The sequence below is a fragment of the Theobroma cacao genome, chromosome 6 (assembly GCF_053813885.1).
Source record: "Theobroma cacao isolate CCN51 chromosome 6, ASM5381388v1, whole genome shotgun sequence".
In the NCBI taxonomy this organism is placed as follows: domain Eukaryota; kingdom Viridiplantae; phylum Streptophyta; class Magnoliopsida; order Malvales; family Malvaceae; genus Theobroma; species Theobroma cacao.
Window position 1 is genome coordinate 27,651,473 of NC_142644.1, and position 15,334 is coordinate 27,666,806.

Genomic DNA, 15,334 nt, shown 5'->3' on the forward strand with positions numbered 1-15,334 from the left:
TACAATGAGAACAAAAGCTTTATCTGTTGCTGTGTAATTTAAAATTAAGTGAGTCCCAATATATATATATATATATACACGTAAACAAAAAATCATTCAACAAAAAGACTAGGAAAGGGAACTCAATTCAACATTATTCATACATCTTTTGGTTGCTTCATGCCTCTATGAGGAACTGTTTGTAAACCTTATGCCTAATTTTTTTTATTTAATAAATTATCTTCTCTTTTTTTGGTCCCAAAGGACAATATTAATTTATTTATAAAATTATGCAATATTTCTTTGGTTATTTCAAATTCAAAATTTTTCTTAATTCATTAATTACCAAAACTTTTAACCTTTTGAATATTTCAAAATGTTTCTAATTACAAAATTTGGGCTTGGTTGTGTCCTTTTTGGGTCAAATCTATCATATATTATCAAACGATATCCAATATTAATCCAGGCCACTTGAAATCCACAGATTTTTTAATGCCCCCTTCACGCTCTCAATGGGCGCGTCCCTTACGAAACCCAGACGGCCTTCCAAATCTCAACGTTTCTTCCGACTTCCGATATTTTCAAAGTTTCCTTTTTTTTTTTTTTTATTTGGTTTTGTTTTGGAACAAAAACAGCCCCCGGCTTTCCTCGCAACAACCATTTTCAGTTCGTCACTCGAAATCTCGAAATTATCGTTGTGGAATGGCCCCCGATATCTCCATCAAATGAATTTTTGATCTTATGTGTTGTTTTTGTTCTAAACAGTCATGCGATTCCATTCCTTGTCTCTGAATCTACAGTATTTCTCTTCTTCGGGACTCCTTCCATCCCCAAAACGACACAGCTTTGTCCCCGTTTTATCTCGCCTCGGGTTCCTGTCCTCTTCTCGGCTTCGCGGTGCTGCTGCTTCCAGTTTCTACTCGCCTCTCAAGTTACAGTTAAAACGATCAGAAAATGTACGGAAGCGAAGGAGACGATCTCGACACGACGTCGTTCAAGTTAACGCTACCGATGATGTAAGTAACAACATTGTTGTTCTTTGTCTAATTTTAATAATTTCCAATATGGTTTCTGAAATGCATTTTGTTGTTTTTTTTTGAAGGACTCGGCGGGAATTTCTTCGTTTGATGACTGGGTGGTTGACGATTCGGTGGCAGCGTATATGTTTTCTTCATCAAGTGATGGGGAAGATAGCGATGGGGAAATTTTATTAAACCCTTTGACTGAGGTGGATTTGCCACCTGTGAGAGTCTCGACTGATGATGCCATAACCATGACTACCCATCGGCTTGCTTTGATTGGAAGAGGCCAAAGAAGACACAGGCAAGTTTGCTGCTCTATTAGTAATTTGCCGACTCACGGGGCTTCCAATAGTTGTATTTGGTTGAATGAAAATTAATTAATTATTGGCAGTCTTCATGAAATCATCTTCTTTTCAAGGCTTTTGTTGATATATTGCTCAAAACAATCGCAGGATATATCTTGGGCTGTTAATCAACTTGGCTCTTGTAATCTTCCTGACAATGGTTCTTTTATTTGTGGATTGGTGCGGATGGAAAATTGTCAGGCTACCCTTGGCCCCATTCTACTTGACCTCCCCATTTTTCATATCTTTGATTTTGGCGGCATGTGCAGGTTATGTTTGTGTCCCGTTGCTTAAAGGTCTTAAGTTCCTCCAAATAATTAGGAAAGAAGGACCTGCTAGACATTCCAGAAAGAAGAGAACCCCAACGATGGGTGGACTGTTTTTTATTCCAGCTGGTATATCTGTTGCGAAATTCGTAACTGGTTTTTCTTCTATTGAAGTTTCTGCTGCCACAGCGGCAACCTTAGCATTTGCTGCAATTGGGCTACTTGATGACGTCTTAAGTTTCATCAAGCAACAAAACAGTGGCTTATCTCCGTGGTTAAGACTATTTTTGGAGGTAGCTCTTTCTTTAATTGTATATGCTTTGTCCTTGTCATTTTAGGAGCTCACTGTTGCCCCAGTTATTGGACTAATTTGAACTATTTGTCATTACAGGCAACTGTAGGTATTTGGTTTTCATTTTGGTTGGATGCTGCAAGTTTATCCTCACCCTATGGCATGTATATCTTCTTGTAACTAATCTGATCAACATTTATATGATGGTAACTCACATATCTATTCTTATGCCGTAAAAATCATGACAAAATACCAACTTTCCTTAACTTTCCATTTGAAAAATTTAGGCTTTTCCGATATTATTGAAGTTCTTTGACAGAAAAGCATGTTAGATAATCCATTCTTTTTTATATCTTAGATAATAAGCTTTTTTCTTTCTTATTGTACTCCAGACAATTTTGAAAACGCAGATAACACTTTGAAGAAGAATATCATTATAGGAACTATTTGGGAGAATTGTAGCACTTGGGTTAATGAATATCGATGTGAGTATGTTAGTGAGGGAAGCTGGAACTTAATGAAAAGAGGAAATACTAGCTACTTAAATAGAATAAATTGGCAACGTCAGTTCACTCGTCCTTTATTGACTTCCTATTTGACACTGGAACACAGTTTTTAAATATATGGATACCCATCTTTCTTGTCAATCAACCCCTTGGTCTTTAATGAATGCTTGCCTGATTAATAAAACTGCCACTTGGTCTTTCACATTTCTTCTCCCATTGCTTCAATTCCCACTTTTGTCTACCGTTTAAAGATTATACTGGTTGTTATTATCTTTTTTGCCCAAATGATAATTTTGGTTTTCACTCAGATCGTTTTATAACATTTTCATGCAGGAAAATGTTGGTTCCTCTACCTCCACCAATGGGCATCATTTACTTGGGAAAATATTACCTATTGTTGACTTCATTTTGTTTTGTTTCCATGGGAAATGGGGTTAACTTAACAGATGGTCTTGATGGTCTGGCTGGAGGAACTGCTGCATTAGCTTTCATTGGAATGTCAATTGCAGTGCTTCCAGTATGCCCTGGTTCGTATATATTTCTTTTGAACAAGCAATATAATTAGTTGGAGGAAAGGTGGGAAGTTTTCTCTATTCTCTGGAATGTCACATAGCTTTGTAGATCCCACATGCATTTTTGTTGTGTGTTTCCTTTTATATTTGATTCGGGAAAGTAGTTGTTTGATTTGTAGAAAATGCCAAAAATATGTGGGACAGTGAAATGTTGGTCAGATTTCGAGTTCTTTATCTTTGACAGGAAGATGCTGTTATTTTGGGAAACTATTTGTTGTCACTCCTTGTATTCTTACGTAAGTTTTTTATCTGCATAAATCCATTAATTCTCTAACTTATTTGTGTTTGAAGACCAATATTTAAGTATTTTTCTTCAAAACTTCAGATTTAATCCCCTTAAATGAGAAGACAATTTATATGATTGCACTTTCCAGTTACATCATCTGGATGACATGTGGAAGACAGTATTTTAAAGCTTACTGTTGGAAATTTTTTGCAGTTTTTTCACCTCTTCGATTGCTTTTCCATCTTATCATAACATTAAAATGTTATTCTTGCAATGGCCAGTTAATCCATCTTAGTGAAACACTAAAATATGATTATAATGTTGAAAGTTGTGATTGTGAATCTTCTTTGATGCTATTTTAAGTATGACAATGCTGTCATTTGCTGCATTCTTTTTCAACACTAAACGAGTTAATGTAAATTTTCTATCCCAATTAGAACTTGCTATATTTGGAGCATCAATGGCGGGGGCCTGTGTTGGTTTTCTTTTGCACAACCGGTATAAAGCATCTGTTTTTATGGGTGATACTGGATCCTTGGCCCTTGGTGGTGCATTAGCTGCAATGGCTGCTTGTACCGGAATGTTCTTTCCCTTATTCATTTCATCAGGTTTCTTTGTTTTGGAAGCATCATCGGTTATTTTGCAGGTATGCTATGTCAGTTATATGTCTTATTCTCCTGCAATTTTGGTGGAAAACTACCAAATGCAAATGTATCAACGTTTTCATCATGATGTGTTACGTTCAGTCACTTCTTGTAATAATCAATCAATGATGAGTATTTCTTCCATCTACGTTTTATTAAGTTGGCCTCAGTTACCCTCTTAACATTTACCTAATGGTTGCCCATGCTTTTGTTTTCCTTTGATTCTGAGTCATAAATAAGATATTTACATAAAGTAGTTTGGGTTTATCTGATCATCTTTCCAAGTTTGCATATGATAAAAGTGTTCTTTAGACTGCATGTCATTTTCTCTGGCATTATAACTGACACTGTATATTTGTTAGGTGTTATACTTCAAGACAACAAAGCACTTGCGAGGAAGTGGGCGCCGCCTGTTTAGAATGGCACCTTTTCATCATCATCTGGAATTATTGGGGCTCAAAGAACCAATGATTGTTGCTGTTGCATACATTGTATCCTGTGTGTTGGCCTTATTAGCTGGTTATATAGGACTTATATCGGCATAACATCTGCAATCATTTTTACTCACCCCCAATTTATTTCCTTAGTTAAAGTCATAAAATATTCATTTCCTCTTCTTTCTGAATCTATTATTTAAAATTTTCACCCTTCACACATTTAGCCTTTACAAAATTGGAAGAGAAAATGTACCCACATACAACTTCTGTATGCATTTTTTGACCTGGAGAACTGATTGTAACATGAGCCTATAAAACAAAACACAGCAGTTTATTTACCTTGGATGAATGAGAGTTATACTTTCAGAAGTTCTTTGGTTGTACTTGAGGTCATCCTCTAATTAAATGCAAGATAAGATATAGCATAGATGTCTTTGCATTTTCCTTATCATTCTCAAAACTCTTGCTTGGATCAGCACTACTCATGGGGAGGTTTTTGTTATATTTCCTTTTGTAGATTGTATAATATCACTCAAGCTCATTACAGAGAAATGTTAATGTGCCTACTTATGGGCCCTAACAATGGCAGGAGAATCCTGAATACCACCATCTACATCATGACAACTCCTATCATGCTTAAATTAGATATTGAATGTAATTTTTTTAATATGTCCTTTTAGGTAAATTTGTATATTATGTCATTTATTTCATATGAGATATTAATTCTTTGAAGCACTAAACATCATTGATCTTTATATGCATATGCTCTAGATTATTATCCTTGTAAATATGGAATATCAGCCTTGAAATATTTTTTAGCCCAGAAAAAAAAACCTTTAGAATTTTCCTAAGGACAGAAGGAAAAGAATAAATAAATGAGACCCATCAACAAATTGTTATACTGAAGGTAATTTCTGAAAAGCTATTCTGAGGCAGCTTCAACAGTTTAACACAAATCAAAGGGACCAATCAGTAAATTCAACATTGTTCCACCTTCATTCTAAAACCCTAATCCACCTTTTGTGTAATAGGTAATTAACCTAACCTAATTTTGAGCTCCCTTTTCTTTAGGGTTCACCGCGGATTGTTACTGCAAATAGAAAGTAGAGAAAGAGCCTTCCGAAACACTAGCTCTCTCATACTCTTCGTCTATCAGCCATGCTGAGCTATCCTTCCTAATCCATCCCAAATTTCACTTCTTTCTGCAACGTCTTATTTTTCCAGAGCTTAAATAATCATGCTTATTTCTACCTCTATGTAATTTTGATTCAATGCTTCAAAAGCTGGCTTATAATTGTTAATTATGTGTTGTAATTGATTGGATAAATTCTGGTGATGTGTGGGAAAAATGTATTGAATCTAAAGTTGGTTGATTTGTGAGGTGGGTTCTTACAGTCTAGGAGAAAAACTAGGGAACCCAAGGAAGAAAATTTGACACTTGGACCTGCTGTCAGAGAGGGAGAACATGTTTTCGGTGTCGCCCACATTTTTGCATCATTTAATGACACTTTCATTGTAAGTATACCAAATAGCAATTTGGGTTCTTTCAGTAGTTTCTGAATCCATGTCTTAATCGAATTGTCGTTTTGTTTGAAATGCAGCATGTGACTGATCTGTCTGGAAGAGAAACCATGGTTCGTATAACTGGTAAGAATTCCCTCCCTTTTGAGGTTTAATTAATGTAGTCTCATTAAATCTGCCATTGGAATGTAGTATAAGGTATCCACATCGTTTACACTTTGTTAAAACAGGTGGAATGAAAGTGAAAGCTGATAGAGACGAGTCATCACCATATGCTGCCATGCTTGCTGCGCAGGATGTTTCTCAAAGATGCAAGGTTATTATCTTTTTCTGACTTTCATCTGTAACTCAATATTGGCATGTTGCTCCTAGTTTACTATTGCTTCTTTCATATATATATATATATATTTATGTAACTGATGTGAAAAACCATGACTGTCAAACTATTTTCCTTTTATCTTCTTTTGTTTTAATTCTGGCTTAAATCACCTTAACTTAACATACTGTTGTCAAAGTTGTTCATTATTTCCTTGTTTTTTGCTGTTGCAAAATACATTCTTAATTTTGTTGTTTTGAACCAGGAACTAGGCATTACTGCTCTTCATATTAAGCTCCGAGCTACCGGTGGTAACAAGACTAAAACACCTGGTCCAGGTGCCCAGTCTGCTCTTCGTGCACTTGCTCGTTGTGGGATGAAAATTGGTCGTATTGGTAAGCTTCATATTAATTTTTGCAAAGCCTTATTGGCTCATCATACAGACTTCTGTACGGTTTTCCTACCTGTATCCCTTTGTGTCCTTTGAACTATTTCAAATAAACTCTTTTCAAATCGAAATACAACAAATAAAAACAGTGTCATAGTTGTTAGTTCTGTATGGCTTATCCGATGCTTGTTTCAAAGCAATTGATTAATACCAAAAACCATTTGTTGATAAATATTGCTTTTTTTAGCAGATTACAGTTTGAATCTGCATTCTGCCATGGATTCACCAAGTTGTCTCGTACCCATTTTTAAGTGGGCATCAGTAGAGTTGCTTTCAGGATACGGTTTAATTTACTCATTAAAATCACGTGGCCCCTTTTTTATGCTCAGCTGCTTAGGTCTACCGTTGATTTTCATTTTCATTACTTTCAACTGCTTACCTGTGCACTTCCTCATTGTTTTCCATTTCCATAGCCCTCTGCTCGGCTCCTTTTGGGGAATTCATTTAATCCATACATGCTCCTAATTTGTCATGAAATAAGCTAATATATCTCAAGGTACATGATGTTTTCACTGTTCTAATGTGTCAAACGGTATTGACATTTCAAGAATCCTTGTCTATTTTTTGATCCATTTCAAGGTTTTAACACCCCTATCTTCCTTCATTTGGTAAAGCTTTCTTCATGAGTGCTGTAAGCGGTGTAATATTTGGTATCTCTACATTTTATTTTACAGAGGATGCTACACCCATTCCAACAGACGGTACTCGCAGAAAGGGAGGTAGAAGAGGACGAAGGCTGTAAGCTTTTGCAGATTTGATTCAATGGGTTATGAGTGGGGTAATTATTCCTAAAAACTCTAGCTCAATCTGCTTGACAGTTTCGAAACTGATTGGTAGTCTTTTTTGTTTGAAGATAAACCTATATCATGAATTACTTGTAAAGACAAGTCATTGAGACTACCTGCAATCTACTGAAATTTGTAGATGAAAACATTTTGTTTTACATTCCATTCCACGTCTGTGAAAACTGCAGCTGTCTTGCTTTTCAATGACAATGATTATAGGGCCATGCATTTGCCATAATCTTTACATCTCTGAACGTTCTTGCCATCAGCAATTAAGTGCCAGGCTCTGGACCAATCACTAAAATGTCGAGTAAAAATGGCTCTTCCTGCCGGTTTAGGGGAAGCTATCTCCATGGGTTTTCCTCGTTTTTACCCCAAAAATTGCATTTGCCAGACGCAATGGGGGACCTTTGCTATTCAAAATTATAAACTTTGATTCTAAATGTGTTGTATAACTTGTAAGAGTCGTGTGGGCTTTGCTTGATATCTCAACTTTTAAGTAAAATCGTTTGGTGTTTCGAATAACAAATATTTTTTACCCAATGCAAATCCTTCCTTTGTAACCAATGCAGCTATCAGTCTATCACAACCATCTTTTTACCATTGAACAAACTCAATCAAATTAAAATGAAATCAACAAGAAAAACAACGACGAATCTCTGGAAAATAACACAAACAACAATTTCATGACTCAACAGCTTGTTTCAATCGAAAACCTCTTGTAAAGTTAAAGAAGCAATAAGCTACAAAATCATCTTTATCGAGTTTTTCCTCCTCTTGCAGCAAAGAAGAAAAAGAAACCATTAACAATCCCATTTTTATTATAAATTTTCTTTTAGAAGCACCCACAGCTTGAAAACTTGAAAAAAAAAAAAATGACGATTATTTGAATTATCTGGGGCTAGAGACATGATTTGGATGAGAAGGAGAGGGAGTTCCAAGGATGAATGAGGGAATTTGAGTGTGTTGGCGATCAGTTGATGGAGAAACAGAGAAAGGAAATGGGCAACTAGATTTGCTTATTAACATGGGAGTTTGGGGAGGAAAGAATAATTTTTGGAGAAGGAGAAGGGAGGTCGAAAGACGAGAGACGGAATACATGTGAGAGAAAGAGAGGAGACTCCGTATTGAATTTTTACCTTCCACTTTTATATTTTTTTACCTTTTAAACGAGAAAAAAAGTAGAATTTTTTTTTCAAAAAAATATTTACATGCTTCCCAAAATGGAAATCTTACGTTGAGCTACGTAAATGCAGAGTGTTATAACCCTTTTCCCTACTTGCTGGAGTAGGAAACGGCATGGCAGTAGGTTGAGCTGCATTTTTATCTAATGTTCCCGAAGGGACATCGGTTGACCCATAGTAATGGGGCACTTATAGGCTGAGCTATATAGCCATATATAGGTTAGATGGAGAAACGGAGAATGAAATACAATAATATTCGGAGAAGGAGAAGGAGGTCGAAAGGGGCTAGACGAAATTGGGTTTCACCGGCGGCTGTCGACGGAGATAATATATCGTCGATGTTTGTGAACACACGCGGGAGATGAGTTAATTTGACAAATGAGAGACAAAGAGTATTAAGCATAGAGTCTTTATTTTTTTCGAAATATTTAAACTCATTTATTTAAAAGAATTTATATTTTACTGATTTTAAACATGAAAAAAATGTTTGAAAAACTTTATCATAAAATATTTTCATGGTTTTGGAATGGAGTCTAATCCTACGCTGAGCTTTTACATAAACCTTACCTATCCCCTTGCCTGCTGGTGTATGAGATAGCATAGCAATAGATTGAGCCATATAGCTATATAAAAAAATGGGGCAGTTTGGGTAGTCGAGTGTATCACACGTTGGGTTTATGTAATTTAAGGATTTATTTAGTAACCGAAAAATAATTTTATAGAAAAAAAAAATTTATTTGTAAAATATTTTACAGAAAAATTTAATGTTTTTAGTTGTTTGAATAAACTGTTGAAAATATTTTTTGTTATTTGAATCATTTTATGAAAAGTATTTTTCATCATAGTAGACCTATTTAAGTGTTAAAATAATAAATAAGAGTTTATTGCAAAACAATATTGCTATTTAATTTTCACTAATTTTAGATCAAAATTAAGAATAAAAATGAAAATTGATAAAATCAATAATGATATTTTCTAAACTATTTAACCACATATTTGTAATGAAAATAAATTTTAATTTTTAAAACAAATTCTATCTAATCACTTTTTTATCATAATTATAAAAATATAAATATTCATAAATTGTGTAAGATATTCAAAACTTATATTTATAAATATGTATTAATTAAAGATAATAATTGAAATATTTTTTATTATAATTATTAGTAAGATTTTCTCTATTTATAAATAAAAAATTTAATTGTATTAAATGGCTTCATTAAAATAATATTTTTTAATTTTAATAGTATTGTATAATTTAAATATTAATATATTAAATTAATTATTTTATAGTTAGATATAAATATTTTTATTTTTTAATATTTTAAATTAAATATTAATATTCATTAAACTTATACTTATAAACTTAATATAAAAGTGTTTTTATTATTTTTAAAAAAATATCTTACGCCTTTCAAGGGCGTAAGACATTTCCGTAATTAATCTTGTTGACTAGTAAAATGTTTTACATTTAGAATTAATTTTTCATCTGCCAAATAAATATAAGTCTTGAAAACGTTTTTGAAAAAATATTTTACTGTAAAACAAACGGATCCTAAGTAAGACTAGATTTTTCATTTATCCAATAAAATGATTTCACATTCCCAATGATGTTGTTTTAATCTCAAGTCATCACTCATTAATCTTAGATAAAGATTTAACCAAACAATTTCAAAAATATTAAAAAAAATACATATTGAGTCAAAGATTTTTTAAGCATCCCTCGTTTTGGACATTGATTTTTCATTGAAGGGGTAACAATTCAATCCAGTGGTTGATTTACATTATGATTTTATACTGTCATTTTACTTGCCCATCTTACATCACAACTCAAATTCAAGATCTCAAAAGTTCTTCTTAAAAGAATAACATACCCCAATATTTAAAATATATTTATTTCTTAACTAGTTTACATGATTATTTTAAAGGGCAAAAACTCAATGAAAAGAATAGTAAAGCTTAAATTGCAAGCTTAATCAAGTTTTATGTGTAATTGTCACATATTTTATATCATTAAAAAATGAGATAGATTTTGAGTTTATAAATAAGATTTTTTTTCACTTAATAGATAATTTTCTTTTGTATTGATATCAAAACTTATTTAATTTTTCACAAACATGAGACTTTTCATGGGAAATATTAAAATTAAAATAAATCCGAGTTTAAATAAATATGATTAATAAACATATCTTTCATATTAAAAATCTGTAACCTTGCCTAACGGGGATGCCGAAGCCTCTTATTCGAAGCTCTTGCAAAGATGGTGCCTGGCGCTATGTGTCCCACACCTAACCCATCATTTTTAAGATTAAGACCACAACTTGGAAGTTAGGCTATTCCCTCGCTGCCCTAGCTAATTCATCAGGTCCTGCCTAAAGGTAAGTGTGGAAATATTAGTAGCTGATACGTATATGATTAAAAAGGCAAAACTCCAACTTGCGCTTTTTAGTAGCTCATCGAAAATTTCATGCATAAGTTTGGCACAAGTAAAAAAACCAGAACCTTCAACTTTCAGATGAGAACATGGAAAAGCCGATTTTCTATTTTCTTCTTTCAGGAAAAGGGGAAAAAAAAAGAAACCCTTCTATTTTGTCTTAATCGAAATACGCTGACTATGCCACTTCACCTCATACCTTTTTCCAGCTGGACCGCTGTTCCCCTTCATCCGCCGTCCTATTTATCCACCCCACAAACCTCCCTATCCTCTTCTCCTCCCCCGTAGGTGCTTCCCTTGTTCTCTCTTCCTCCCCGCCTCCGCTGGTCCAGTCTCTCCGTACAAAGTAAAGTAAAATGTGTAAAACCGCATTTTACATGAAGCTCGTTGGGTTGTGCTTCAGTCACCAGACACTCTTTAATTGAAAATTCAAACCCATAAACCTCTCTCTTTCTCCTTTGACTACCACTTCCCTTCTTCACCCTCTATTTAAACCCTTCTTGCTCCATCAATTTCCTCTCAAACAGAAACTTTAAAAAGAAAAAGAAAAATGACTTCTTTTCTATCCTTTCTTTCTTCTTTAACTCCATATTTGGTCACCTTTTTCGTTCTTGTACTTTTTTTGGAACAGATCTCTTACTTGCGAAAGAAACGAAATGCCCCTGGTCCAAACATCGTCCTTCCCTTCTTGGGCAACGCAATCTCATTGATCAGAAAGCCGACAAGATTCTGGGAGCTTCAAGCTGAGTTGGCAGCTTCCGTTGGATTTTCCGTTAATTATGTCGTCGGCAGATTCATCGTCTTTATCCGAAGCACTGAACTCTCTCACCTTATCTTCGCCAACGTCCGACCCGATGCTTTTTTACTTGTAGGACATCCTTTTGGTAAAAAACTCTTTGGCGAACATAACTTGATCTATATGTTCGGACAGGATCACAAAGATCTCCGCCGTCAGATCGCTCCTAACTTCACTCCCAGAGCACTGTCAACCTACACCACGTTGCAGCAGATCATCATTCTCAAACACTTAAAATTATGGGAGCGTCTTTCCTCGGAATCGCCGGTGGAGCCGATTTCTCTCCGCCTTTTAGCTCGCGAGATGAATCTAGAAACCTCTCAAACCGTTTTCGTTGGCAGGTATTTGTCTCGTGAATCTCGTGAGAAATTCAGGGACGATTATAATCTTTTCAACACTGGTTTAATGAAGCTCCCGTTTGATCTCCCCGGTTTCGCGTTCCGAAACGCCAGGCTGGCAGTTGAGCGATTGGTCAAAACCCTTACTGATTGCGCTGCTCAAAGTAAAGAGAGAATGCTCCAAGGAGACGAGCCTTCTTGTTTAATCGATTATTGGATGCAAGAAACCGTTAGAGAAATCACAGAGTCAAAAGCGGCGCCGCCTCGCTCCGCCGACGAAGAAATCGGCAGTTACCTCTTCGACTTCCTCTTCGCCGCACAAGATGCCTCCACGTCATCGCTTCTCTGGGCGGTGACGCTCCTCGACTCGCACCCCGATGTTCTTCGAAAAGTTCGGGAGGAAGTTTCGAGGATATGGTCGCCGGAATCGGATGTTTTAATAAGCGCCGATCAAGTGAGGGAAATGAAGTACACGCAAGCGGTGGCGCGTGAGGTGGTGAGATATCGGGCGCCGGCGACGTTAGTGCCGCACATTGCGATGGAGGACTTCCCGTTGACCGGGTCGTACACGATTCCCAAGGGCACGATTGTTTTCCCATCGGTTTTTGAGTCGTCATTCCAAGGGTTTACGGAGGCTGACCGGTTCGAACCGGAGCGGTTCTCGGAGGAGAGGCAAGAGGACGTGATTTTCAAGCGGAACTACCTGGCGTTCGGGGCTGGACCACACCAGTGTGTGGGCCAAAGGTACGCCTTGAATCATCTGGTTCTGTTCATTGCCATGTTCGCCACGTTGCTCGATTTCAAGAGGCACCGGACTGACGGCTGTGATGAAATCATGTATTGTCCTACCATTTGTCCGAAAGACGGGTGCAAGGTTTTCCTCTCCCGGCGGTGCGCACGCTATCCTAATCTCTCTATTAATTGACCAAAATGCCCTTCTTTTATTCCCTTGTTCTCTTTTCTCCGTGGCTTGGTGGTCTGCTGGGGTTGTCGTTGTTTCCCACGTTCTTCAAGGGGTGGAACAGTCAAACGTTGTTCTCGTTAATGATTCTTTGTGTGTGGGGGGTACGTGTATAGAGAAGTTGATGAACGCTTCAGATATATTCTTTTAAAAAAAAAAAAAAAATTGTGTTGGAGACATTGATTGGGGGCTAATTGGGTTGGTGTTTGTTTTAGGCGTCAAATAAAAATGTACTTCAAAACTTCAATCAGATTGTCCTTTGTATCTCACTGTTACATTGTTTCATAGAATTTGATTCTATTTTCAATTAATCATGGTTTGAGTACTAAGCGAAGAGAGTGAGTTAAGATAAGCGGTTCATAGCAATATGTTTAATTCGAGTCATTTGGATGGATGCGTACAAAAAGATATATTTAAAATAATTAAATGTACTAACTACTATAAAGGATAACCCTACTTAAAAAACATATTAATAACAACAAATTTATGCGTCATAGGTTTGGTTGGAAATTGACAACTCAAATAATTGAGGCATGTGATCATTATCTTTAAATAGAAAATATTTTGAAAAAACAATCCCTAACCTTCTTGGTTAGAAATTAATTCATCTATTGCATCATTGTTATGAGGCAAATTTCATATTGGCTTTGAAAATTTTTGCCTAACAATTCAACGGGACGGCGGCATCATAGCAAAGATAATTAGCTAATGTTGCGTCATTACTCATTGCTCGTTTAAGCTGTGGGACTTTTGTGAGTTTCAACTTGTTTGTGCATTAACTTTTGAATTTGTTTCACATTGTGTTTTGAAATGTAGCTAAATATGGCATTCCAAACTTACTTTTAAGGTCTCAATCGGAGTCTCTCAAGTTTCAACCGCAATGATAACGATAAGTCTTGTTTATTTTCGCTATCCAACACTCAAAAAATCATGGAAAACAAAGGAAAATAATTGAAGGTGTTGTACCATAAATTTTATGTACCATACGTTTTAAAAGGTGAAAAAGTATTATCTTTGGCGTGCTTTCTTTGGAATTGTGTCATGCATTGTCACATAGTACATGTTCAATTATCTGTGATTTCATTGTTGACAACGAAGGCCAACACGCATACCATTTATAGCAAATAATACTAGTATTTAATTATAAATATTAATACCAAATATCAAAAAACACAAAAATAGAAAAAAAAAAAAAAAAAAAAAGGCAACAAGAGGTCAAATATGCCCAAGGCGCGGCACTGTTTCTACCCTTTCACTTCATTCATTGACGGGAAGTTATTGAGAGGCTGAGCCAGTAGTACTTGACCTATAATTATAGACAGAATGTTTGAATTAAAATATACTTAGCATCTCCCTTCGAGTAAAAGCATATCAAGTATATGCACTTGTGTCCACCACCATTCTTTCTTTTCTCTCTTGAGTACTCTTAAAAATTTTATTATCAAAATGGCAATAAAAGGAGAAAAAAAATGACAGGTGCCGCTTTCAATCATTTAGTTGTAATAAAATGGAAAATGACAGGCATCTTAAAAATTATCCCTTCATTTGGTCCAAACTCCAAACGGATGCATAGACCACAGCATTTTACTTTTTTATTTGTTGGTTACCAAGCAAAACATTGTCAGCTCAACCAACAATCAACAATAACGGCTACCTGGACCTGCCTAAGTTCCTGGTCCAAACTAGTACCTATATGGAGATTCACATTTGGCAAATGGCACTTGAACCAAAGCCAAATTTTGCAGCCAATGGGTAAAAAAAGTCATAATTGTGTCTGAAAAGATTGGGTTGAATGGCTAATCTAAGATTTGATGCATGTATGACGCATTGAGAGCGCAGATGTTCCCTGGGAGAAGAGCTGTTTCAGTAGTGGGATTTTCCAACTACCCCAAGTCTTTAAGAAAGAAGATAACTTTGGAACCTGCTAGTGTTGTGCTGTGGTTTTTTTTTTTTTTTTCATTTGTGCTTTGACCGAAAATAATTAATGTTTAGAACATTTTGGCCCACTTAAATTCTTCAGGCAGAGCTGCAAAATGAGGCATTCTGTCAGAAGCTGGTGGGCTCCGTCACGTTTGAGCAGATGCAGGAGAATCCAAGAAAACTGAAAGAAAAAAACACGCTACTCCTACAACATACCACGTGGCAGAATGTGTTAGCAAATCAAAACCAAAATCATCTACATGGAATTGTGCATGGTCAACCGTATATGGCGGGGAAACCAATCACTCTTCACAAGCTGACATATATGCCTCATGCGTACCCC

At 35.7% G+C, this 15,334-nt stretch overlaps 3 protein-coding genes across 4 annotated transcripts; all 3 read left to right on the forward strand.

Annotated features, from left to right (window-relative positions):
* The first annotated feature begins 468 nt into the window (after positions 1–468).
* On the forward strand, positions 469–4,657 carry TRANS11 (translocase 11). Of its 2 annotated transcripts, XR_001928553.2 has the most exons (8): positions 469–995; positions 1,082–1,302; positions 1,454–1,904; positions 2,003–2,067; positions 2,743–2,936; positions 3,166–3,217; positions 3,645–3,853; positions 4,214–4,657. XR_001928553.2 is itself a non-coding variant. In XM_018123768.2 (7 exons), exons 1-7 carry the CDS (start codon positions 747–749, stop codon positions 4,394–4,396), a joined length of 1,572 nt encoding a protein of 523 aa, XP_017979257.2. In that variant the 5' UTR covers positions 506–746; the 3' UTR covers positions 4,397–4,657. The 2 variants fall into 2 exon arrangements, 1 of the variants encoding a protein (XP_017979257.2); XM_018123768.2 differs by lacking the exon at positions 3,166–3,217 and having other exon boundaries at positions 506–995.
* A 145-nt stretch (positions 4,658–4,802) lies between these two features.
* LOC108662456 (small ribosomal subunit protein uS11z-like) lies at positions 4,803–7,504 on the forward strand. Its single transcript, XM_088807442.1, has 5 exons — positions 4,803–5,803; positions 5,890–5,935; positions 6,040–6,125; positions 6,391–6,520; positions 7,248–7,504. The coding sequence occupies exons 2-5, from the start codon at positions 5,920–5,922 to the stop codon at positions 7,313–7,315; spliced, it is 300 nt and encodes a 99-aa protein (XP_088663568.1). The 5' UTR covers positions 4,803–5,803; positions 5,890–5,919; the 3' UTR covers positions 7,316–7,504.
* A 3,529-nt stretch (positions 7,505–11,033) lies between these two features.
* Positions 11,034–13,340, forward strand: LOC18596516 (cytochrome P450 710A1-like). The gene has a single exon (XM_007025041.3). It carries the CDS (start codon positions 11,527–11,529, stop codon positions 13,033–13,035), a length of 1,509 nt encoding a protein of 502 aa, XP_007025103.3. The 5' UTR covers positions 11,034–11,526; the 3' UTR covers positions 13,036–13,340.
* The last annotated feature ends 1,994 nt before the right edge of the window (positions 13,341–15,334 follow it).